The 24015-nt window shown below is 39.0% G+C and overlaps 4 protein-coding genes across 8 annotated transcripts in view; 1 reads left to right on the plus strand and 3 right to left on the minus strand.

Moving 5' to 3' along the window:
• Positions 1-176: 176 nt before the first annotated feature.
• rbp7a (retinol binding protein 7a, cellular) lies at positions 177-1252 on the minus strand. The gene is made up of 4 exons (XM_028025414.1): positions 1029-1252; positions 643-821; positions 406-507; positions 177-315 (listed from the first exon to the last, which is right to left on the minus strand). The coding sequence occupies exons 1-4, from the start codon at positions 1099-1101 to the stop codon at positions 256-258; spliced, it is 414 nt and encodes a 137-aa protein (XP_027881215.1). The 5' UTR covers positions 1102-1252; the 3' UTR covers positions 177-255.
• A 2120-nt stretch (positions 1253-3372) lies between these two features.
• On the minus strand, positions 3373-8049 carry nmnat1 (nicotinamide nucleotide adenylyltransferase 1). Its single transcript, XM_028025382.1, has 5 exons — positions 7964-8049; positions 7531-7670; positions 6579-6762; positions 5174-5298; positions 3373-4197 (listed from the first exon to the last, which is right to left on the minus strand). Exons 2-5 carry the CDS (start codon positions 7643-7645, stop codon positions 3794-3796), a joined length of 828 nt encoding a protein of 275 aa, XP_027881183.1. The 5' UTR covers positions 7646-7670; positions 7964-8049; the 3' UTR covers positions 3373-3793.
• A 64-nt stretch (positions 8050-8113) lies between these two features.
• Positions 8114-12040, plus strand: lzic (leucine zipper and CTNNBIP1 domain containing). Of its 2 annotated transcripts, none has more exons than XM_028025400.1 (7): positions 8114-8313; positions 8562-8663; positions 8746-8881; positions 9845-9943; positions 10496-10591; positions 10768-10849; positions 10945-12040. In XM_028025400.1, exons 2-7 carry the CDS (start codon positions 8563-8565, stop codon positions 10998-11000), a joined length of 570 nt encoding a protein of 189 aa, XP_027881201.1. In that variant the 5' UTR covers positions 8114-8313; position 8562; the 3' UTR covers positions 11001-12040. The 2 variants fall into 2 exon arrangements, with proteins under 2 accessions (XP_027881201.1, XP_027881195.1); XM_028025394.1 differs by having other exon boundaries at positions 8115-8313; positions 8538-8663.
• A 967-nt stretch (positions 12041-13007) lies between these two features.
• The window catches only part of clstn1 (calsyntenin 1), a 35791-nt gene continuing 24783 nt past the window's right edge, over positions 13008-24015 (minus strand). For all 4 annotated transcript variants that reach the window (XM_028025370.1, XM_028025354.1, XM_028025360.1 and 1 more), the window contains 8 exons: positions 23696-23853; positions 22612-22760; positions 22238-22482; positions 20840-21010; positions 20613-20758; positions 20368-20503; positions 19396-19580; positions 13008-16848 (listed from right to left, as the gene is read on the minus strand). In XM_028025370.1, the coding sequence (XP_027881171.1) occupies positions 16654-16848; positions 19396-19580; positions 20368-20503; positions 20613-20758; positions 20840-21010; positions 22238-22482; positions 22612-22760; positions 23696-23853 (1385 nt within the window). In that variant the 3' untranslated portion in view covers positions 13008-16653. The remainder of the gene's footprint in view (positions 16849-19395; positions 19581-20367; positions 20504-20612; positions 20759-20839; positions 21011-22237; positions 22483-22611; positions 22761-23695; positions 23854-24015) is intronic.

A 24015-nucleotide genomic window follows, 5' to 3' on the forward strand; every position in this document is an offset into this window, starting at 1 on the left:
ATTCCTGATGCTTCATCTTAGAAGCTTGAATGTAGCTTCAGTATGCAGTGTAAAAGTGGTGTAGTGGTGTCATCTAGTGGGGTAAGTTTGTATCTTAAAAAAGCTACATCTGTTGTTCCTGATCTGAGTCCCCCCATAGCCTCTGACAGTCTCTAGACTGGTGTGGCTCTCTTTTCTTCAGGGTCAGCAGTTGTGGATCGGACGCATGCTGTCTTCCAGCACCGGGCGAATTCTCCTTAAACATCTCCTTCCTCTTTACTCGTTTACATTCTTCTTAAACACCTGCTTGCAGACTTCTCCATCACAGTACAGTTCCTGAGGTGGAAAATGTGACAGAAATGTTTAGTGAATATGAAACACATGAAATTAAGACAAGTCGAAATTTCTTTGTAATTTCATTCCTACCAGATGGAGCTTGTCGCCTTCGACCCAGTGAGCCCAGCCTCGGTTCTTCTTCTCTCCAATCTGCTCACACTTTTGTTTATTCCCCTGCCATGTCACTGTTGACTGCGCAGTCGGAAAACAGGCACAAAAAAAAAAACGAGAGAGAATAATCAGAATGGGAGCAAAAAAATTAGGTCAGCACGTTTCATGCTTCATACAAACACCTTTGAGTGGTACGTTTACAACATCAGTCCTCACCTTGATGTGCCTGTTGTCCAGTCCCTTTGTGAACTCCTCAAACTCTTGACCGATTTTGAAGGAGATAGCATAGTTTCTGAAGGTGCTGAGAGTTTTAATGATATACTGGTCTCCCTGCCGCTCAATCACCTTTTTCAGCTTCAGCCGCAGGGCAATCTTTCTCAAATAAGTACTGATACCTGGAATAGTGAAGGAATGTATTAGGAATGCTTTTGCATACTCTTGCCACAGACTCATGAATAAAATAATAACCCTGGTGTAAAATCCAAGCTCAATTTTTCTTTGTATATTTGTGTATTCATAGCACAAATAAATTTTCTGCTTTTTTTTTTTTTTTTTTTTTAAGTTTTCATCCTATGGAGTATTTTTTTTAAATTCAAACTCACCAAGTGCACTCATGTAGCCGTCGAAGTTGACATTGCTGATCATGTCCCATGTTCCACACAGACTGGTAGGCATGCTGATTTCTCTTAGTTTCCTTCTTCAGGGGTTTACTAGGAGCAAACTGTGATCTCTGAACCGGTGATCCAATGCAGATGAGCCTTAATAAGTGCTGCTCTCAGAAAGTTCCCGTGACACACAGGTGGGTGTGTCATCCCTCCTGTTTCTGTTGAAGTTAAGATCATGTGAGGATGCAGGAGGCACTCTCGTCACTACCTGGATGGTAATGGAAAGCAAAGACTTGTCAGACAGGTTCACTGTCAGACAACTTTTTAAGCTAAGGAATTAAAACACAAATAAAAGAAAAAAACAGACCTCGTTGCTTACTGTCAGAGAATTCTACCGATATTTAGCTAAAAAATATGAGAATTTTGTGAATTAATTTTAAATAATGTGAAATATCCTATTCTAATATTATGCAACAACTAATTTAATGTTTTAATTTTTATTAATAATTAAATTTAAACTGCAGCAAATCTCTCCTGACCTCAAACCAATTTAAGTTACATTGTTATCAATGTCATACAACAGTCTACAGCAAAATGGCAAATGTTTCTGAGCAGCAGCAAATTGAAATTGACAAATAGACACACTCGAGCACAAAGTGTGGAAGAAATTCAGTTTTCAAGAAAACAAACATCACCTCGTGGCCGGTTAAAAAACAAGGGCCACTAGCGTTTTCCTGGAACATGTTGCTGAGGTGTTGTCTGTTCTATGAAAAAAAAACACAAGTCTGGGATGACTCCACAGTGTTACAGCAATTTTCAAGAGAGTGGAGGCTTTGATGCAATCTTGGATTTTCACACATTAATGCAAAGTTAATCATTTTCCTCTGTGATGAAGTTAATCCTTTATTCTAATCAAATGCTTTCAAAATAATTATCTTTTTGTGTGATAGCATAACTTAACTTCCTCTAACCAACATTTTCAGAGGTCTGAGTGGAACTGAACGTTGTAATATGAACCATCGTACCTTCAGCATGTTCTACAATCAATTAAATCAAACCTCAAATGTGCCAAAACATAAATTATTCCACCGTGTTATTGTATATAATAACACACATCATAGCCGTCACTCTGACAGCTATTGACATGCACTGAAAGAAGTATAACCTTTTCTTCTTGCTATATGACATTGCATCGGACTACACACCTCCTGCTTTAGGTAAGTTGGACCTACTTCTGTTAGCTAAATGCCAGAAAAATTAGAGAATCCTTTCATTACTCTCAGTGGTTTACACACACTGAGTTTACCGTGTCTTTGAACATTTGGGAAAGCCCAGACGGCAGTGACATGTCTTTGTAAGCTAAAAGGAGGCACACCTATTGATGTTATTACGAGGCAACACCTCCAAAGCCCTGCTTTAAGAATTGGCAGACATAATGGAAAAGTTAAACAAAGTCCGGTAGAGAATTGTGAACCTCGACCAGTCTGGTTCAACATTGGGCGCCATTTCTAGAACCAAGAAGGAGCCATGTTCATCTGTGCTAATAAGTATAAACGCCATGGAATGGCATTAAATCCCTGTTAACAATTATAAGAATATCCAAACTGTTTGATTCAAGTCAGAACATTTCACCAATTTAACTAAACCAACTAAATGTATTTAAAATTCTGAATTTTCAATCAAATCAAATCCTTCAGGTAAATATAACTCATGAAAATAAAAGGAAGTCTGTTTTAATTTCCGTGGGGGAAAAAAAGTTATGTGTATTCATACAACATGTTAGATGTGTTGTATCTGTTTACATTTGTATTTATTTTTGCAGAAAAAGCATAGGTCATTGTTTGTGGTCCCAAAAATGTAATGTTACATATCAGCACTCAATGAAACTGAAATGGTTTGCGATTCTTGAGTGAATTAATCATGTAGACTCTTTATGTTGTTGGGTTGGAGGCCTGTTGGCTCAGTGCTCCCAAAACTAAACAGACAATTAGCCTTTAGCTCTGATCCTCTTCTGCAACAAACCTCCTGAAAACTAAAAACTGATGCCCCCTTTAAAAATGAAAATATTGTTTATTGAGTTTAAAATGTAAATTTTCAGGTCCCATTATTGTTTAGTGCATTTTTTTGTGTTTACCTGAGATTTTTATCCACCTTTCTTCATTTATGTAATTTTCCTGCAAACGGCTTTTAATGAGGGTGTGCATGAATGGTGGTATGCAAACAAAGTACCTTTGCCTTATGCAAAAGTAGAGGAGAAAAAAATAGGGAGCACACGAAAACTAGGACCCTGAATAATTATCAGTTTTCAATCTCTGCCGCATTAGAACAACAAGAATGAAAGAATGAAAGAAACCTGTTTATTATTAATGTGGCACAAATTGCTTAGTCCAACAAAAAGTGTTTCCAGAAAGACTTTGGCTTGTTAAAAGGGGAAGGGGGAGTGCGGAGTGCATGAAAAATTCCAGTTCTGAGTGAAAATATATGATGAGGTGGCAGAGTTAAAGCAGTGTCAGAATCATTCAAGTATATTTTTATTCAATAAAAAATATTGGATCAATTTTTGTACAAAATATCAAATGTATAAAACTGTTTATTTGTAGTTGAACCTTAGCTCAGCTGCTTTATTTGACAATGCAAAAATGAAACTATAATTATTCAATTACTACAATCTGTGGAGCAGGCACTATTGAGAGCATCAATAAAATGTGCGACTTGTTTTAGCTTCACCACCAGTTTCTGTTTTTTATATACATTTCAGTAAACTATCCGCTTGTAGAGGCATCAGAGTATTTCTGAAAAGGTGCCAGAACCACATCAGCGTTTTTCTGCTCGCTCTCGGCGCTGTAGAGGCCGTGTTCCTGAATGTAGTGGATGACGCTCTCGGGCAGCAGGTATCTGACGCTTCGGCCTCGACGCAGCGCCCGGCGCACGTGAGTCGCTGAGATATCGTTCATCACCCATTCATGGACGATGTGGATGTTCTTGCGATACTTCCACAGCTCGTCCGACTGATTGATGAACTTGTGTGGGTCGCCGCCGCTGCGGGTGATGCAAACCAGCCCGTACCGACCCACAATCTCAGCGACGTCCTCCTGCTTCCACAGATTGGGGATTCCAAAGGATTCGAGGACGTCTGCTCCACACAGCAGCATCAGCTGAGGGCCATCTGAGCACAGGGACAAGGAGTTCAGCTCTGAAGGAGCTCAGATGGGGTGTAGCAACACCTGTTCAAAGATCTTTGAGAAGACAACTTCGACATAAAACTAAGATTCTGTAGAATCAAAGACTGAATTTTGCACAGTTTCCAGCCTGTTTCTAGACCATTTTAAAAATAGTTCAGTAAGAACGAAATGCAGATCGATCATTAGATAGATGGATGATTGTTAAACAAATAAATGGATGGATAGACAAAACATGTAGATATTAAGACAGGAAATAATGTTGGAAAAACAAAAGTTTTTGTATACGTTTTGGTTTGCATACTTCTCCATAGCTGGAGAAAAACTTTTTATAATACCTTCTTTATGCAAGAGTTGAACACTTCCTGTTTCAGACCATGAAATGGGATTTATCACACAGTTTCTAAAGTTAGCTTTGTTGCTGACTTTAGAAACTTACCTGTTTCTTTGGGGGTGTTGCTTTGTAATAACATCAATATGTGTGCCTATTGATGTTAAAATGAATAAAAACAAAGTAAATAAATACAAATGTAAATGAAAAATGTTTAATTTTGGTTTAGTTTTGCTGACATAGGACAAAACCTTTTATAAAACCTGTTTACAACCTTTAATGCTTTTTAAATGCAGGTTAAGTTTAATTAATGATAACGACAAGCTCATGACACCATTGTTCACATGACCAGCTATTGTTTTGCTCTTGTGTGACGCAGTTTTGCTTTAATTTCAAGTGCATCTGTAAATACCACCTTTTTGCCCAGAGGCAATTTTCACGCTGCTTCACTCTAACAATTCACTTTGTTGGTTGTGACTGGCTGTCGTCCAGACCATGAGACAGAGTGCCCACACCCTAAAAAAAACTGCATTCCTTCACTTCAGCAGAACGCAGTAAGCTGTAGATAAGCAAGAACGCCAAAAACACAACATCTATTTACTTACATAACCTTACATATATTCATAGCTTACCTCTTTTCCTGTGATGAACTGAACTCGCTATATAATTCTCCTCTATACGTCTCTTCTTCGTATACTTGACGGTGTCCACGTTGTCCCTGTTATGTTCTCTAGCGAGCAGCTCTTCATAGTGATGCCTGTACGAATAAAGACAAAACAGCTACATAGTCAAAAGCAGCTGTTGAAATCCCTCAATCCATATGTGTTTTAAGACAAAAATCTACATCTGTTATTATTCTATGAAAACATCTTGCAGGTTACAGGCTGGTCTTTTTGATCTATGAGCCAAAAAATATTCTCTGAGCAAAAATATTCCCCAGTCGCAATTTCACGAATCCTAAATATCTTGTTCAGCATTGCAACTAAAACTGAAGGAAATGTTTAATGACTGAATGAAAGAAGCCCTTAGGCCCAGCAATTAGCTTCTATCCTATTTTATATTTACCAAAGGAGAGAGTCAGAATCTCTGAGAAGTAAACAAAGGATCCGTTAACTATTAATGTTAATAGTTTTAGAGTGTGCTGCAGCTGCCGTCAAACTATGTAGACCCAATAAAGTACTGTAAATCTGATACGCTGGTGATCGTGTCTCACTGCTCCAAATGGTAATGAGAACAAAATCCAGCTTCAAAATGTGTTAATAAAAATATCCAAAAATACAGGAAAATAATTAGGGGAGAGTATTGTATAAATCTAGAAAATATATTAAAATCGTCCGTCTTATCTGTTAAGTTCATGTTTGAAAATAATGAGTTCTCTTTTGCTCAAGAAGTTTTATTGTAGCAGCTCTGCTCACATAGCTGCACTTCCAGGCTCCTGCCCTGGATGTCTCCATATCACACAGACCTAATATTGCCATCTAGTGGACAAAGCACGCTATAATCACATCACCCTTTCTTTAATGTACAAATGAAATGAAGGTAACATGCGACACTTTTACATGCAGCCTAACTTCCAACTTATTCTGAGCCTACTTAAAGGTATCAACATTACTCCACATACATTTTGTCACAACAGTCCAATTAAATTTTTTTATTTTGCCCTTATAAATTCCATCTGTCACATTTTCCACTTCCTCATAACCTTTATTTTTAAATTAGCTTTTTTTTTCAAGCAAGAAAGCTGACTTTAGAAACATTTCATAGAGTCTGAAACAGGAAGTGTTCAACTCTTGCATAAAGAAATAATTAAAAGGTCTAAAGTCTGAATGACTCAGATACAATAAAAATGATATCAAAACTTTGGAAGACTTTACCAAAGTTTCAAATTAAGCCATACTCACGTGCGTCACTACATCTAATGTGAATATGCTTAAAGGCCAGCTGTCAGCACAGATAGATGTAAAATAGCTAAAACAGAGTCAGAGGATGAAAAAAAAAAATCCAAGAGAAAAAATGTTTTGTGAACTTTAAACTTACCGGATAACTTTAGCCGTCTCCACCCAGTCTGACTGCTGGCTCTCCCAGGAGTCCACTGTGATCCAGTCTGAGCTTTCTGTGGCCAGTCTGGCCATCTCCACCCGGTGGCTGGCCTCAATCAAACCCTTCTTCTTATAGGCATCGCCCACCGGGGAGATGATTCCTTTTATGACACTGTACTGACCTTAAACACAAAGGAGATATGGTTTTGGTGTTTAAATCACAGTAGGAGTGTGATTTGAGATGATTAAAGAATAGAAACAATAATGAGTTATGAAGAAATATTGCAAAATTGCAGGGTAGCCTCAAATAGACCAGGTGTCTTTTCCTCCACTTTGCACCAAGTTTAAAAGTGCATTATTTATTACTGTGCAAAATGAAGTAACACAAACGATAATTTATGCAGTTTCCAACTCTTCAAAAACACTTTTTAAAGTTTAAAATTAACACTTTAGTACTACTTAAGGATTTCAGTGCTTAAAGGAGGCCTTCAGCTCTAGACAGCATTAAATGCATTTGTAGATATTTTAACCACAACCTTGTCTTCTGCTGTATAGTAAGTCATGTAAAACGAAAGTAGCCCTCCCTTTAAATTCTACAAGTGTGGGCATTTTGTATGAATTTAACATTACTAGGGTGTACTTTCTTTTTAAAATATGCCCGACTGCTTGGAAAGGATCTATGAAGAAATAAGGAAAATCATAATGTTCCATAGTTGTTATTTTCTATTTTTTGTTATTTTTTATTATTTGTTGATCTTAGCAACAATGCTCCACTTCCCACTTAGTTAAAGATGATGCTGCAGGATTGTTCTGTCAGGCAGAAGACGGTAGAAGCACATCACAAATTTCTCCCTTTCTTCACGGGCTCCAAGTTCATTTTAAGATCCATTTTTGACACTAAAAAAACTCTTAACACTAAAACAAAGGATGCAATCTTAAATGGCGTCAACCTGTGTCTTCCAGGTGATCTCTGGCCAGCTCAAACATCCTCAGGTGCATGTTAGTGATGGGGTTGAAGGAGCCGCAGGCCAGCAGAACCACTTTGGATGTACTGGGATTCTCCATTACTCATACTGGTGCAGGATTTGCCCTGCAACAAACACAGCAGCTGACACTACTCAGGTGTGATTTAACGTAGTCCCTTTAAACCCAGGCACAAAAAAACCCCAAGAGAAAATACTGGAGGTTTGTTATGCTGAGAGGCTAAAATAGCAGAGCTATAACTAGAGCTAACATGTGTTAGTCTCGTTAAAGTTGAATTTCCCATCGTAATTTAGATTGTTAGCTCTATAAGTTAGTAACATGGAGGTAACCCAAATTATTTTTAAGAAGACAAACTAAAAATAACAGTCAGTGTTCAAAAGAAATAGTACGTTTTCGTACCTATTATAAAATAATGCAGTTTCTGTTTCGCTCTCCTATTGGCGGATGTCAGCTGTTTCCTGTACGTAGCTGACGTCGAGGGCTACGTAAAGATAGACAAATCTGATTGGACAGAATTTACGAGAGCCGCACCCACGTTCTGAAGTTACGTTCATGGTCACAAATCCTCAAGACTTATGCGACTCGAGACAAACAGTGAACAGTCTTTTTTACTAAAGTAGTCATTTTTTTATATGGGTTTTTATGCAGTGGTTCTGTTCGCTATTTTATGGTTCTTCCCATTAGCCTGAAGCAAACGTCCTTCGCTCCTACCACTTGTTTATAACTGGTTATTACAAAGACAACTCACGGTGAGATGCTTTGCTTTAGCATGCTAGCTTGCTGTTAGTATCAATGTTTATCTGAGCCTCCGGATTTATTGTGTAAAATAATCAGGAATAGTGACCAAAGATAGCAGCCACGGTGAATACAAGCTTCACCAGGCATCAAGTTCAGTCTGTTTGGGACTTACTGACTAATGTCAGCCAGTCTGATCTGTTGCTTGTTAATTTGCTTCCTTAAATCTGTTACCCAGAGTTTGGAAACATAATTTTAACAGAATGGCATCACGGGGTAAGTCGGAAACCAGCAAACTGAAGCAGAACATGGAGGAACAGCTTGACAGACTGATGCAGCAGCTTCAGGACCTGGAGGAATGCAGGTGCACTATAAACCAATCAATAAACTCATTAACCTTTCATCTTCTATAAGGTCCTTATCATTTCTTTGTTTTGTTTTTCTAGAGAGGACCTGGACGAGGAGGAATATGAGGAGACAAAGAAAGAGACACTGGAACAGCTGGAGGAATTCAATGACTCACTGAAGAAGATAATGACAGGAGACATGACACTGGTGGATGAACTTAGTGGGATGCAGCTGGTAGGGACATTTATTAATAAGAACTTATTAATTTGTAGAAGTAATACTCCCACTCCGTGATGAAAAAAATTGCATCTCATGTCATGGGCATTTGACACATAAAATCAAACAATATTTAAACACTCTCAAAGTAGAATCTGTCTGAGAAGTCCTTACTGTCGTTTAATTCATTTCTTAAGAACACACATTGTGTTGTAAAGGTTAACATGAAGGCGTTTCTCCTAAAGTTTCAAACAGGAAATCCACAGGGAATCTTTTTTTTTTTTTACTGTTATTAAAGAGCTTCTATATGTTTGTCTAGAATGTGGCCTTCACATGTATGCTGTAAAATCTGTGATGCTGTTGCATAAAATCTCAATTTACTCTTGGAAAAAGTTTAAACTTGGCGGTATGACAGTGCTTTCTAAAGCGCTAAAAATAAATGTTCATTTTAATTTCATGAAAACAATAACCTAACCCATGCAGTTCTGAACTGAAGAAGCCCTTTGAATAAGAGATGAAACATCTTTAAGAAACAGGAGAAAAAGTCCAGTTGCCTTTACTCAAGCACTTATATGTCCTGGATGACTGATAATCAACACTCGTATATAATAGAAAATACTTATTGTTTTTGTTACCTGGTAATTCGAATGCTGTTGTGGAGGTCAATGGCTAGTTTGTAACATTCGCAGATCAAGCATGAAGGAATAATCAAATGAATGAGTTAGAATGAGATTAACAATTGTAATATAAAATCATAGTATTAGAAGTCAGTATTTCGACTTAGCTATTCCCTAATTATGAGAAGCTGCAGTATCTGACAATAATGACTCGGATGTTGCATAATTTGCTTTTAGCTACCTAGTTGTTGGCACATAAAATTATAAGATCCTGTGGTTAAATTCTGAGATTGTCTCATAAAAATGAAAATGTATTTCTAAATTTGTCCCACTATCTCATTGTTTTAGTCTTTATCTCCATCAGGCAATCCAAGCTGCCATCAGCCAAGCATTCAAAACCCCAGAGGTGATCCGACTTTTTGCAAAGAAGCAGCCAGGACAGCTGAGGACTCGACTCGCCGAGGTTTGAGTTACACTTTCAAACATGCACCGATCAGTCACAGCCTGAGAAATGGTCAGAATATTCAAGGGTTGACTGCAGCATTTTCAGAATTGGTTTTGTTCCTTTTTGTCAAATTGTTAAACCTCCTAAACATTTCTTTTGCTGCTCAGTTCTCTCCTGGTTTTACCAATAAATGCACCTCTCATCACTTTGTGTCCTCCAGTGCTGAAGAGCCGATAGACTCCATTGCTCCACTGAACAGCAGACAACCAAAGCCCAGATCAGATCCGTGATTACATGGCCAAGCCTGTGTCATTATATTGATGTTGGCGTCAAAAAGGCTGTAAAAGACCTAAATTCGGTTTTGAATGTATTCCCTCAAAACCTGCTTGCTCTTTCTTATCGTCGTGAACCCATTCCTCTGTCAGTCTTCATGGAGCTTTGTTAGAATCATTCGTGCCGTTAAATCTTTTGACTGATTAGCGTTTGGCTCACGCCACTCACTGCATCGTGTTTTTCTTTTCCATGGCTCTGCCCGAAATTTGTCCGACCTTTGTGCGACATTCTGGGCAGATGGACCGAGACGTGATGGTGGGGAAAATGTCTCGGGACGTGCACACGCAGCAGAAAATGGAAATCCTCACGGCCCTGAGGAAGCTGGGAGAGAAGGTGACGAACCCCGCACTGCGCAGTCTGATTCGGTGGCTTCTGCTAATGTTTCAATGCAAAATTCCCGTTGGAGTTTATTTTAGTCATGTGGCAGTTATGATGTTCACAGACTGATCTTTTTTTTTTTTTTTTTCTAAAGGGTTGTGACATTGTAGATGTATTTTTTTCCCTAACAGCTCACTCCAGAGGATGACACATTCCTGGCTGAAAACGCGACGGCGACTCTGAGTCAGTTTGAAAAAGTCACTGCAAACCTGGGTGAGCAGAAACACTTTATGGAAATCTTTATGAACTCATTGTTCAGTTTGTTCAACTACCAACGCTCATCTTGTATTTCTTTCCTTTTCTTTCAGGGTCGGAAGACAAAATTATGGCCTTAGCCAGTTCTGGGGTGAAAACCCAAGCATAGATTGTTTACAAAATTACAGTTATAACTCTTTGTTGTTCTTATTAAAAAAAAGAAAAAAGAAGTGTGCCAATTAATCAAGTTTTGCAAAAAAAATGTGTGCACTTTTTAGTGTTTCTATAGATGCAAAAAATTTTAATAGTATTGTTTTATACTTCTTAACTTTTGTAAATTTCAGTTATTTGTCCAAGTCTGTAAAATTGTAATATAGTCGGTACGAATACATGCAAATGAATGTAGAAGACGACGGTGCTGTGATTTGTAGTGTTGGTTTGCTGTGTGCTTATTTACAACCTGAAAGTTCATAGACTCTTAAGGTTTTAATTAAACTGAAGTTGTTTGGATAAAAAAATGATGATCCTGAGCCTTTATAAAGGTGCCTCAAGGCTTGAACTTCATCATTCAAGCTAGAATGAAAATCATTACTTGTGGTCTTTTAATGATTATTTGATTTCTTATTATTTTTAACCGTGGTTAAACACAAGAATTGGGATCATCAGTTTGACTTTATTGTGACAAGAAGAACGTTTAGAGGAATCAAGGTGAGGCAAGTGCTAAGCACGGTGTTGGTAGCATCGTGCTGCGGTCTAGATATTTGCCCAAAGTGGAACAATGAATAAGGAGGATGACTACTATTAAATTTACTTGAAATCAGCAGGGAGACGGTTGAAACTTGGGAACAGCTTGTTCAAACGAGAGAATGTTCCTAAAAAACAAATCCAAACTGGATGTGTTTGAATCGCTTTTCAAAGCTTTTTGAAATGTGATGCCAGGAACCGGGCAAGTTAAATAAACTACCAATTCTACCAAGAAAATGAATAAAATATAGTTCCACCAAAAGTCTTTTAACAGATGTGAAAAACACATGGATGAGATATTAGTTGCTAATGGGAACTTATCTAAAAACAGTTGGGGTTGTATACTTATATTTCAGCCATTACCTGTATGCACAGTTTTGACCCTGTTTGTATTACTGAAAAGCAACAATAACAAACTTACACAGCTGTTTCTTGTTTTAAAAAAAAAAAAAAAAAATCACAGAGCTCGTGTTGTACGATTGTCCTATGCTGGAAAGATTGGCGTAAATTAATCTCCAAAAGGCCCAAATTAAAAGATTGGTACGAAAACTTCTGACCTGGACTGCGCATGATGTCTATCGTTTGCTGTGAGAAGCATAAAGTGACTTCTGATTGTACAGAGCTGCTCCTCAACAGGTCCAGTAAAAATGGTCTTTATATTGATCATGTGTGAAGTATTGTGCATTTCAGATTTAAAATTACAAGTATCATAATTTACTTCCAGAAAGTATACCGGTACATCCGTGATGAATATCGATTGTATTTAGAATAACACTTCTTTTTTTAAACTGTATATTAAAATACATTTTAGAAAAAGCTGTTGATCACCTTAATTATAAACAATCTAGTGTTTTTCTGTGGACATTTTAGTGACTAAACTGAGCAAAACTCACATTTCAGTGCTGCTAGAACAGAATCAGTATGTTACAGGAGGACAAAAAAAATATTAGTTTCACACACAATCATTACAATGGAATCAATACATTAAACATCAGTTTTTAAATGTTAGCTGTAGTTACTTCTTGTATCCAGCGGCTGTGGAAGGATATGCATCATGCGGTAAAGTTCAATGGGTTTATTTTTATTCCTCCTCCTTAACCTAACTATGACTGTTAGGTTAATTATCTCTAAATTGACCTTATTTATTAGAGTGTCTGTGTGTTGATGTATGTCCTGTTATGGTTTGGCTTCCTGGCTTTTAGACACGCTCTACAAATCTTCAGTGATGTTCATGTTAGCAGCGTTTAAATTTTATTAACCTGTGATCTTAAAAAAAAATGTTGCACAATTTTTACTCAACACCAGAGGGCACTATTGCTCCAGACGTTCTGCATGCAGGGTGTGTTATTCCACCCCAGAAATGCATTTTAAACAGTGGCACAGTTATTGTAACAACTCAAAGAAAAGAAAAAAAAAAAACAAGGACAGGAAGTGTTTACATCCCATCAGTTCATCCTTTATTTTGTTTAAGAGCGAGCGTCGACTTGGCTACAACCCGCCTACCGGCTGCTAGGAAAGTGAGAGCGGCTCCAACAAGCAACAAAGGAAGCATCCAACATTTTTATGCAGACATCACAACCGTTTGTCCATTTGAGCAACATTTTAAAAGAAACAGCAAAAAAATAAAATAAAAAAACATCAATCTGGTCTGGAGGGTGATGGATGTGTGAAACAAGACAATCTCGAGAATCAGTAGTGCGTCACAGACTCCTTTCTCCGTCTCAACCCCACACGGGACATTCACAGACGTGTGGCTCATGCAAAGTTGATTCCTAGTAGGGGCGCTACGGCCTGGCTGCGTTTTATGGCAAGAAGTGACTCAGATTAAGGGGGTTGGAGTCATGGCGGAGGCTTGTGTTAAAAGCATTACTGACTTTTGAACTGGACTTTGAACTGTCTGACACGATGAGGATGCGAGTTTTGGAGATGGCAGGCCTTACTGCGATTGCGTAAAATTCATGCTGCCCTCAGAATCACTTCTCAACAACTCTGGCGATGGGACACGGTTCAAAAAAAGAAAAAAAAAAAATCACCTTCCACTGTACACAGACAGCAAAATTTATTAGTACGCCCACATTATGCTGCCAAAGCGATTTCTTCATGTACTGTACATCATTTAAAGGTGGATTCAGTACAATATCTATAGAAGATACAATATGGATCTACTTTCTCTACACATCAATAAGGACACATGACATCTAATGTAGAATGTTTGTAGTTTCAATAAAACTAGCGGTGGACTACAGTCACTACAAGCTGAAAAAACCCATCTTCTCAGCTTTGTAAGAAATCTAGCATGAAACAATAAAAAAAAAATGCCACAAATAAAAGAAAGTGGATAAATGTGTTTTTTTTTGTTTTGTTTTTTATTTTTCTGTTAGACCTGCTAATTTTGCAACGATTGGCGAAAAGGCACTCCCCACCTCAGCTGGCTCAGACCTGGCCCCGTGCTTTACGTGTCGTGGTGGAAGGGAGACTGGTCGTTAAGCAATTAAATGGAGATTAGAAAAAAAACACACAAAAAACCCAACTCTTTAAAAGAAAGCTCTGTCCCCATAAAGAAAATCAGATTTGGCCTCTGAAAACAGACTCATGCAAAACAAAAACAAAAAAAGAAAAAGGAAAAATAACCAAAATCCAGCCACAATGCTTTTTGTAAACACCACTTCTGCGCCATGCAATGCCCCAAATCTGCTAGTAATTAATGCAGGTTTTAGTACCCTCACACTAGAGTAAAGCGCAAAGGATCGTCACCTTCTGGTTTTGTAAGACAAATATATTTATATATATATGTATGTACACAACAGTGACGGACAACAGTGTCTGAGAGGAGACAGGCTGGTCGCATTTTCCCAATCGATCGTATGAGCTTTTATACTAAACTCCAGCAGGAAAATTAAGTTTACCAAATGTAAACAAATATGTAGGAACAACTCTACCAGTGTGGTTCCATGAACAATAAAGTCTAGTGGTCTATTGTGGAAAAAAAAGAAGAAGTCATTTTTAAAGTGTTTTCCTGCTGAAATAGAGCAAAATCCGTGATGTGGGTCGGAGCAGGAGAATAGGTTCAAAATGCACCGAATAAACCTGTGATCATTTTAGGATTAAACAGCCGTACCGTGGAGCAAAGATTCATTTTTCTCTCTGAAAAACAATCCAACCACCACCACTGAACCTCGGTGGAGGTGCAGAGCAAATCTCTGCTGGTCCAAACTCCTCACTTGCAGGAAGTTCGGGACCCACGTTTCAAAATCTCGCAGCCTTGCTCTCCTGCCGTCTGCAAAAGTACCAAATGTTGTGAAACAAGCGCAGCTGATCTGAAAAATAAAATAAAAAGATTCCTTCTGTACAACAACGAGTTCTACCGGGAACGAAATGAGGTGAACGCCAGGAGTCGAGCATTGCCACCTGTGCACGCGGAGCAAAGCGTGACGCATTGATGGGCCAAAAACACCACAATTTAATAAATAAGTCATTTATTAAATATTTATATGTCTTAATCGTTTCAGTAACATTAGACAAAGGAAGTGATTTAGCTGTTATTATTTAAATATTACAATGTTATGTGAAGCATAATTAACTGTGGAGCTGGTTGATTAATATCTAAATTCACAATGTTAAAAATAAGAAGTATTTCAGAATTTACTGAAATCTTTCAAAGTCCTGCGGTGGCAATTGGTTTTAAGGCAATAAAACAAATAAACAAACACAAACGCCTAATGCATCAGTTATGATACAAAATAGCTTTGAGTTGGATGTTTAAAAGCAACTGACAGGAAGTTCAATTTTAAAAAATATTTTAAAAATCTGACTCTGATTCATTGTGTTAGGCTGAAACTGTGGTACGGGCCAACCAATCAGATGTTAGGGCATCTTTTACAACAGTGAGTTATTTCATGATGACAGAAAATCTGAAACAATTAAATAAAATTATAAAATTCTTGTCTGATTTTAATATGTTATGAAATGTAAAATCAATAATTTACACATTTAATTCTGTAATCAGTTATTTATTGACATTACTCTTTATATATCAATCCAAATTTTGCTTATTAAGTCAGTATTGCATAAAAAGGTTCGAGAAATGATTTATTTTTCAGATTGTGGCGCTTTTGGTCGTCGATAGTAACGGGGCGAAAACCTGTCAAATCATCCTGCTCACGAGAAAAGTACAGGAACCGGTTTCACTTCTCGCAAAAAACGATCAAAAGAAAACGTCAAAAAACAGACACCACCTTGTCATGAAAACCTCCGCGTAACAGTCCTGGGTTTCTCATCACGAGGCAGACTTTTGGGAAAAGCACGGTGGAACAGCTTCAGCAGAAATTCAGCGACATGCTACAGCCTGCGGTGACACAAATATTCTACATTACATACGGCGTGTTTATCTTTTTTTTTTTTTTTTTTTAAGATATCGAGCCCTGCTGAGCGGGCTTTCACTAAACACATTGACTAATTACATTGTTTTTATATTTACAAAAAACCTTTAAAAAGCAATTCATTTCTCTACACGTAAGACTTCCCAAGTTTTCCTCATGCACTAAAACAAGAAAAATAAAAGAGAAAGAGAGATTGCAGGCTACTTCGATAAAACTGCTCCACTGTGGACTACAATCAAGAAAACCGAAGTCATGGCAAGCGACCCTAAAAGCGTTAAGCCACAGGACATAGATCGGGAAATCTAAAAGAATCTCCGCGCGAAAGCCTGACTGAGAACAGAAAGTGCAGGGCTGGCTTCCTCACACACTCCAGAAGAAATGTAGGCCAAGTTTTCCAGGGAATTAAAAAGTATAATAAATAAAAAACATAAAGTAAAAATCAGCAATCCGGTGATGACTACACTACACTGAGTACCACCACGAAGATAACAACAGGAAAGCCTTGACCCTATACGCTGAAGGACTCTTCTATACTTTATTTATTCTTTTGTCGTTTTTATTTTTAAATTTTTTTTTTTTATATATATATATATCATGGCTCCTAGACATGAAACTGCATGGAGGGGTGCGTAAAGCGGTGACTGTGGCTTGGTTATGTGTGTGTGTGTGTCAGAGCATGTGTGGGGGGCTTGGTGTGTCTCAGTAGGTGAGGGTGGAGTCGTCCCACTCCAGCTGCTGCTGTCTGCTGGTCCGCTGCTGGTCTTCTGGCTCACCGCCCTCCTCGTCCTCGCTGCTCTCTGACTCAGCGCTTGTGATGTCGTCTTCCTCCTCCCCGTCCTCGCTCTCTTCCTCCTCTTCCTCCTCCTCCTCGCTGCTGTGTTGGTCCTCGTACGTCTGCATCACAGGGTGCAGGAAAAAAGGGGAGGGGAAGTTTGGTTACTAATGCAAAAAAAACCAACAAAAAAAAACCGGGCAAGATACATCCCAAACGTGTTTGTTTGCACATAAAGGTGCTCGTCTGTGGTCTACGTAGCACTGGTAGTTGTTTTCCATTTTTCTACTAATGATCTCCTCTCATCCCTCAGCTACCATCATCATAAATGCAGGGTTGGCCTGAAAGCTAATTCGAGATCTTAGAGAAGAAGAGATGGCAAATGAGTGCAAAAACGAATATAGCGAATGGATTGCAGCTTTAATAGCAGTTTTCAAACAACTTGCCCCTCCCTGACTACTAACAGTAGGGATGCACTGACTGCTGTTTTCTCGCCGATCACAGATTAAAAATCTTTAAAAAGCCTGACCTTCCGATTCCAATTTTGGCCAACACCAATTTTCTTTTGTCTGAATTGTTGCTAAATATAGCAAGAGTTGGAAACGGTGGGGTGACTATTGATAACTGCAGACGTAAATAACCTGGTGGGTCTGTCAGTCAAATGTCTCTCACAGCAGAGCAACAGTAGATTATTTTTAGATTTTTATTGAGGAAGATGGGATCGGTGGATCAGGTCGGCTTCACATGTGAGGCTCCACCAATCATCTCCCAAAGTTGAGGAAATCAGGGACGATTTTTTGGTGCACCCTTACTAAATAAGGGTATTTTACACCCAGTTTTGTTGTAATGTCTAATTGAAAGCCCCGCTGATATAGAGGTGCTAGTAACACAGCAAAATTGATCGCCACTTTTTTGGGATTTAGGATCAGTGTAAAAATGTACATTTCATTTTGAATATAGTTGCTTGAAAATCAGACAAACACAGTCACTATTCAGTCATTCGTGGCCAACTATGATTTATATTATGCATATATGACACTGCATCATCCAGTCCAAGATATTTCTATTTCATTTAACACTAGAAAATTATCTTATAGAATGTTACAACATTTTAAAACTATTTGTTGATGTTACTAATGCTATAGAATAGATAAAAAAAAAGAGTAGTTCATAATTGTGAAGAACTTAAAAATCAGTGCATTTGTATTGAGGTGCCCTGGGGCTTTTAGAGGATGCCTCCAAAGGTTTGGCTGATATAACAGTCAAATTTGTACCAATTCTTTTTTTTTTTTTCCAAAACAGTTCAGCCAGTTTGGACCAAAAGGGGTTGTGAACATCAATTTTTATCAACACTGTTTTATGGTTAAGCTTCATGCATTTGCAGTTGCTGATCTTAGCTTGAGAGTTTCTCATTTTGTTAGTCTGGTACTTTCTTTACCTCCTGTTTTCTGCCTCTCCTAGTCGTGAGTTTCTTTGTCTCCTCTTTGCATTTCAGTCATCTTCACGTTGAGCTGTGGTCCGGTTTGTTGTTCATCTGTTTTCAAGTTTCTGGTTTCTGTGCGTTTAGTTTCTGCTCTGCCGTTTACGTGGATTACGTTGCCTCCGGCCCCTTTCACCAAACATGTCCATTGCAAACCCACGCAGCTGTTTTTAAAATGAATGTGTGCGTGATAAAAAGAGGTGATGCGCAGCATCAATGTCAGCACTACATATAAAATCTGTCGGGAGTCAGAAACAATTATGGTGGGAGGACTCACAGCAGCCATCTTGTTCTTGGCTAAGCAAGTGCTTCAAATCTGATGATTTCGGAGTTTTATTTTCGGTTAGTGATGGCCCTCATCAAAATGTAATGTTTACTGGTTTTTGCAATTGTTGACTGCATGGTGTCGTTTATAACTTCGTATTTTTGTGTTTCTATGACGTAAAGCACTCTCTTGTATAGCTGAAATGTGCTATACAAGACAGAATGTATAGAAATTCAAAACATGCATCCTTTGTTTGTTGTACTTCACATATTCTGTTTTTTAACACAACTTTAAGAAATGGTCTTACTTCTTGTTCGGTTTTTAGTATTTCGTGTTTTGCTTCACTGAAATGTCTTTGAACAGAAAAGTTTTTCTGATATTTCAAGGGATTTGAGACCAAAACAAAAACCAATCTCAACATTCGTTCTCTAAATGTTTCTCAAGCAGAAACCGTTTTTAAAAAAATGATTTAAGAGAATTTTCAATTCAATTGAAAACTACTTTATTGATTAATAAATTTGTTAAATTTAAGTTATTGCACAGTTAAATAGTAATGTTAGCCTATTTTTGTTTCCTTATTCAAAAAAGGGCTTCCTTTAGCTATGCTTTGTTCAAAAAGTGATCTAATTTCATTTTTTCACATATTTATCCCTGCCAAAATACTGAGATTTATAATGGTGGCTTACATGGGACAACAAACCTGTTTCTCTTGGCTAAAATAAAAGCCATTAACAGTGAAAAAAACCCACAAAAATAATTGATTCATTCCTATTTCAAATGCAAGTTCTGCAACAATGTCCCTCCATCACAGCTTCTAGGACACAGTCACTGCATCACACAGGATCACTAATCAAGTCTAAAGTTGAACAATCTTTCGTTGTGAAATATTTCATCTCATTTTGCATCTATTTCTTTTTTTTCTACCTCCATGGGGTTAACTGTGATGGTGAGGGCCGAGTCGTCCCAGTCCATCTCGTTCTCCTTGCCGCTCTCCTGGTCTCTCATGGAGCGCTGGTGTGCAGCTCGGATGCGGAACACGCCCAGGATTATCATGAACACCAGGAAGCTCACACACACCACAATGACAATGGTGGCAGCGCTGGGAACCACTGCAGAGAAAACAGCCCGAATCAGAAAGCAGCGGGGGGAAATTGATAGAAGGATTCCGGTTTTACGCAGGAAGGCACAAGAACATTTCAAGGACAGCAGCAACCACGGTGTGTCAGAGCTGCACATGAAGGAGCTCAAGGTGTGTGTGTGTTTTCTTTAAATAGCTTTTCCAGTCTCCCGACAAACTGCTCCACTTTCCCTAACGTGATCCAGATAGGATCTCTGTTCTGGACCGGGAGTGTTTGTCAGATACCAGAGATTAGGATACAAGGTCGAGCTCCAAACATGGCCGGTACAGATGTCACAGACTTGAGCTCAAGTGTAATCCTTAAACCAACCATCCATCCATCCATTATCTGTCCACCCTTGTCCCTAATGGGGTCGGGAGGGTTGCTGGTGCCTATCTCCAGCTACGTTCCGGGCGGGAGGCGGGGTACACCCTGGACAGGTCGCCAGTCTGTCGCAGATCCTTAAACCAACACCATAAAATGAAACTAAAAGGGGAAAAAAACAACTTGTGTTTCACAGACGCCCTACTTTGGCTAAATACGCAGTAATCCATCTGCAGCAGCGCCGGCCTTTTAACAGACCGGATCATTTCTAGAGCTTTAATTAAACAGATTTGATTTCAACACTTAGCATCAATACCATCTGCCTATTAAAACTGGTAAGATACTTGTAGCTAAAACACAGTTTTATCAGGTTTTGTACAACATAACACAAAGACAGTGTTAGCATGATTAAAACAAGCCAAAAAACATCCAAATGTTCCACAGATTTTAGTACCCGAAGCCTGGTGAGCATTGACCAGGTTGTGACCAGACAGATCGACAGAGGCATGATGGACAGGATTGATGAAGTTGGGCTGCACCATGGCATTGTTGGCGTGCTCTACAGGATTGGACGTGTGGATCACATTAACCTAAAGAGAAGGGAGGCCTCGCTTGTAAACTTCTCCTTTCAAACAGGACTTTTTGAGATGTCAGTAATTCATAAAAACGATGGTGATGTGTTGTCAGGAGTGTTCCTACCTCAACCTTGAAGTCGTTGCTGATGTAGCGACCGTTGAGTTCAGAGCAGACCAGCTTGAATTTCCTGTCAAAGAGCGCTTCGGTGTGCCAGTTCTTGTAGCGGATGAGGTGCAGGACCTGCTCATAGTTGGCCATAGTGTTCACACCTGGAAGACACACAGAGAAGTAAATAAACGCGTCATTTCAGTGGAGGCCATCTATCTGTATCTTTCTCTGGTGTTGTGTACCAGTTATGACGAGGCCCAGGTTAGATGAGCTCATCTCCAGGGCGCGCTGCTGCAGCTGAGAGACATCCACCTCCAGGCTCTCATGCTCGCCGTCCAGCTCATCTCCCACCACAGACACTTCACACGAGTCCAAATTGTGCATGATCTCCTCTGACACAACTGTCTCTTGAACTGAAAGAAACCCAGCAAAAAAGGAAAAAAAACCCAACACTTTAATAAGACCTGATACTGCTATGTTTTAGTTGGGTTTTTAGGTTTCTTTAGAAAATGAATAGCAACAGTCACCTGCTTCTACAAGTAAGAAATGCTGGTCAGTTGCAATAACTTGTTTTAGCTGCTTAAACAGGCAATGGTAAATGAGCAACTTGAAATACCTAATCACAAACTGACCATATTGGGAAGAAAGAGAGAATCTTCATCAGCACAAACTGAGTGTCTGCGTTGTGTGGCATTAGATGAAGTACTATAATTAGGTAATTGCTGGGACATTAAGGAGCACTAGTGTGGGTTTTGTATCTGCAGCATCAATTGTTCATCTGAGCTGTGATGCTAAATCTAAAGAAATGTTTATGATGAAAATTGTGTGCAAGATTGTTTTATGATGGATGTCAAACTGAATTTCCTACAGTATTTGAAGTATATTTCACAGTAAAACAAGGCAAAAGCTAGTTATAAATGTTTCTATATTATTTAAGAGTTGCATAAAAGGTAAGAACCTGCCATCTGATATTAATTTGTCTAGATTCAAAGCTTGAATATGCAGTCTAGCTTTAGTTGCAACAAATTAATTTCTCCGGCAACTACAATTAAATGATTTTTAACATTGACTGTGACCTTGTTTGCTGTCCGGTCATGAGAGTTGGGTCAGATTAAAGCAAGTAAGAGCAACAGATCTTACTAAGCCCCTTTTGTCCCATATGGCGTGTTGCTCACAACAGCACATTGTACCTTAGTGTGTCTGTGTCGGCTCTGGAGCATGTCTATTGTCCTTCCTCGTCTTAACCCATGTGGAAGCCCGACAGATGGCACGGCTGGTCGCTTACCACGCCCAGAAATAAACAACTTAGCTCTGATTCCGTCTCATTGTGTCTGTACAGTTCCCTCATCCTCCAGGCAAAGTTATTGCCAGCTACAGTATCTCTACACTGTTATAAATCATTTCTGCAGAGCCTTTCAGCCTTTCAGGTTATTTAACCAAGAAGAAAACATATCAGCAACAACTGAAAATTAAAGCTCGGACCAAGATATTCACTCCATATAATAAATAAATATACAGACAGCTGAAGCTACACCAACACTCTGGTTAAAAACATGTCTGACTGCTTTCTTTTTACTTTGACTAAATATTTTACTAATTTTCTAAACTATAAGGTCTCTTAAGGTCCAGTTGTCCCTTACCTGTGGGGTCATCGTCAGTGCCTTCTGCTGCTTCAGACTCTGCGTCGGCCTCCATTTCCCGGGTGATGGTGCTGACAATGCGAAGCTCGGGGAACAGAGTCACGCCTTCCTGGCTCTCAAATTCAGCGGCGCTGCGGGCGAAGTGGTCAATGCCGCTCAGGCTGATCTTCGGCTCCTCGGGCTGCAGCACCATCACGTAGCCTTCAGCGTCTGGCACCGCCACGCAGGCGTCCTCGTTCAAACACCTGGCAAAGAGTTGACAAATACCCTAAAATCACGGTCGTAAATGAAAGAGTCCCTGTTCTCTAATTTAGTGTACATGCTGTCCACTCACAGGCTTCTGAGATAAATTACGTTTTGCTTCTGTTACTTACTTGACAGTGGTGGAGATGCGAAGGTGCCTAATGCCTGGGGTTGGGAACTGGCGGGAGTTTAAGTAGGAGATATGCTGCATGACTTTGTCAAAGGCGCCGATGTCGTCGCCTTCCACTGTCAGAGAGGACTGGTTGGGGTTGAAATCAACCTAAGTGAAGGAAATGAAGTAGGAGTTTAAATAACTGAACCCAAAAGTTTATTTATTTACCTAAAACAGATCTTCAAGTGTAAAATCCCTGGAAGTTGTACGGATTCGCCTTTACAACAATGTGCAGACACATTGTTGTAAAGGTTACTTATGAGACAATTAAAAATTTATTTAACCCTTATCAGTCTGCTTTTCAGCATCATTAAACCCTTCTAGTCACTTCCTTCTTTTATAATTCACATAGAAAGGCATCTTGTGACAGAAGAACAGCCTTCAGTGTGGAAGTTGTTACTAATAGAAGAAGACCTGCTTCTTAGCTGTGTCAATTACAGTTGTGGTGCTTAAAATAGTGTCAGAGGAAGCACAAACATGTACAAAGTTCTTTAAAGGGAAACAATTTTGAAAGTGTTTGTCATTTATTCATGCTGCAAAATGTGGAAGAGAGCAAGACTTTTGGCAGATAACAGGAAGGCTGAACAGAGTACAGGAGAGGGGAATGGCTTTATCATTTTGACAAGTCAATCTCTGCCTGATGGGAGACAAACTGGATTATAAGGCTCCATATTCTCTAGAGAATATACTGTGGTTGTAATGTTAGCCATGCCAAACAAGTTGAGGCCATTTTTCACATTTTAAAATGTTAACATCACAATTATATTTGTTTTTGTTCTGAAAATTCTTGTTTAAGTCCTATTTGCAGTGATCTCTCTCTCTCACACACAGTAAGAGTTTGCCTCTGCTCTGCTCACAGCAGTTCTGGTATCTTCCTGTATTATATTCTAACAAATTACATATACTATGTAAGATATTACAAAAAAATAAATAAATCAGTGCGGTGGGCAAAAAAAGTCACTACAAAATAAAACAGCTACGATCCGTGTGGTATGTCTTTAAAAGCAACTGACCAGCCTGCACGAGCCACTCTGCTCCCTCACCTTCACCGCTGAAGCTACTTCCTCAGGCAGCTGCACATCCAGGCCTTCTTTGCAGGTGTACAAACAGTCGATCACCTTCTTGTTCTCCAGCTTGCCGGAGCGGATGATCAGGCCTGCAAGGTTTCCTCGGAAAAACTGAGCCATTCGGGCATTCCCGCCTGGTTCAGAAAGTAACAACACGAAAATAAGTGAGTTACTAAAGAGGGGATTTCAATGTTTCAGAGCTGACTATGGAAGCGTGCTGTCTCAATGAGCAAAGCTGGCATGAATGAAGTTCATGCAAGTTAGTATATGCCCCCCTTAAAGGCCCGAGGCCTGGA

This window comes from Xiphophorus couchianus, chromosome 1 (genome assembly GCF_001444195.1).
Source record: "Xiphophorus couchianus chromosome 1, X_couchianus-1.0, whole genome shotgun sequence".
Classification (NCBI taxonomy): Eukaryota; Metazoa; Chordata; class Actinopteri; order Cyprinodontiformes; family Poeciliidae; genus Xiphophorus; species Xiphophorus couchianus.

What these genes read in the sequence shown, in the direction of transcription:
- rbp7a (XM_028025414.1), bottom strand. Translation starts at nt 1,101, where the DNA reads ATGCCTACCAGTCTGTGTGGAACATGGGACATGATCAGCAATGTCAAC. An exon ending in CGGCTACATGAGTGCACTTG is followed by an intron (nt 822 to 1,028) that starts GTGAGTTTGAAT and finishes TCACTATTCCAG; the next exon opens with GTATCAGTACTTATTTGAGA. An exon ending in AAGGCGACAAGCTCCATCTG is followed by an intron (nt 316 to 405) that starts GTAGGAATGAAA and finishes TTTCCACCTCAG; the next exon opens with GAACTGTACTGTGATGGAGA.
- nmnat1 (XM_028025382.1), bottom strand. Translation starts at nt 7,645, where the DNA reads ATGGAGAATCCCAGTACATCCAAAGTGGTTCTGCTGGCCTGCGGCTCC. An exon ending in AGATCACCTGGAAGACACAG is followed by an intron (nt 6,763 to 7,530) that starts GTTGACGCCATT and finishes TTTGTGTTTAAG; the next exon opens with GTCAGTACAGTGTCATAAAA. An exon ending in GAGACGGCTAAAGTTATCCG is followed by an intron (nt 5,299 to 6,578) that starts GTAAGTTTAAAG and finishes TTATTCGTACAG; the next exon opens with GCATCACTATGAAGAGCTGC.
- lzic (XM_028025400.1), top strand. Translation starts at nt 8,563, where the DNA reads ATGGCATCACGGGGTAAGTCGGAAACCAGCAAACTGAAGCAGAACATG. An exon ending in CAGGACCTGGAGGAATGCAG is followed by an intron (nt 8,664 to 8,745) that starts GTGCACTATAAA and finishes TTGTTTTTCTAG; the next exon opens with AGAGGACCTGGACGAGGAGG. An exon ending in AAAAGTCACTGCAAACCTGG is followed by an intron (nt 10,850 to 10,944) that starts GTGAGCAGAAAC and finishes CTTTTCTTTCAG; the next exon opens with GGTCGGAAGACAAAATTATG.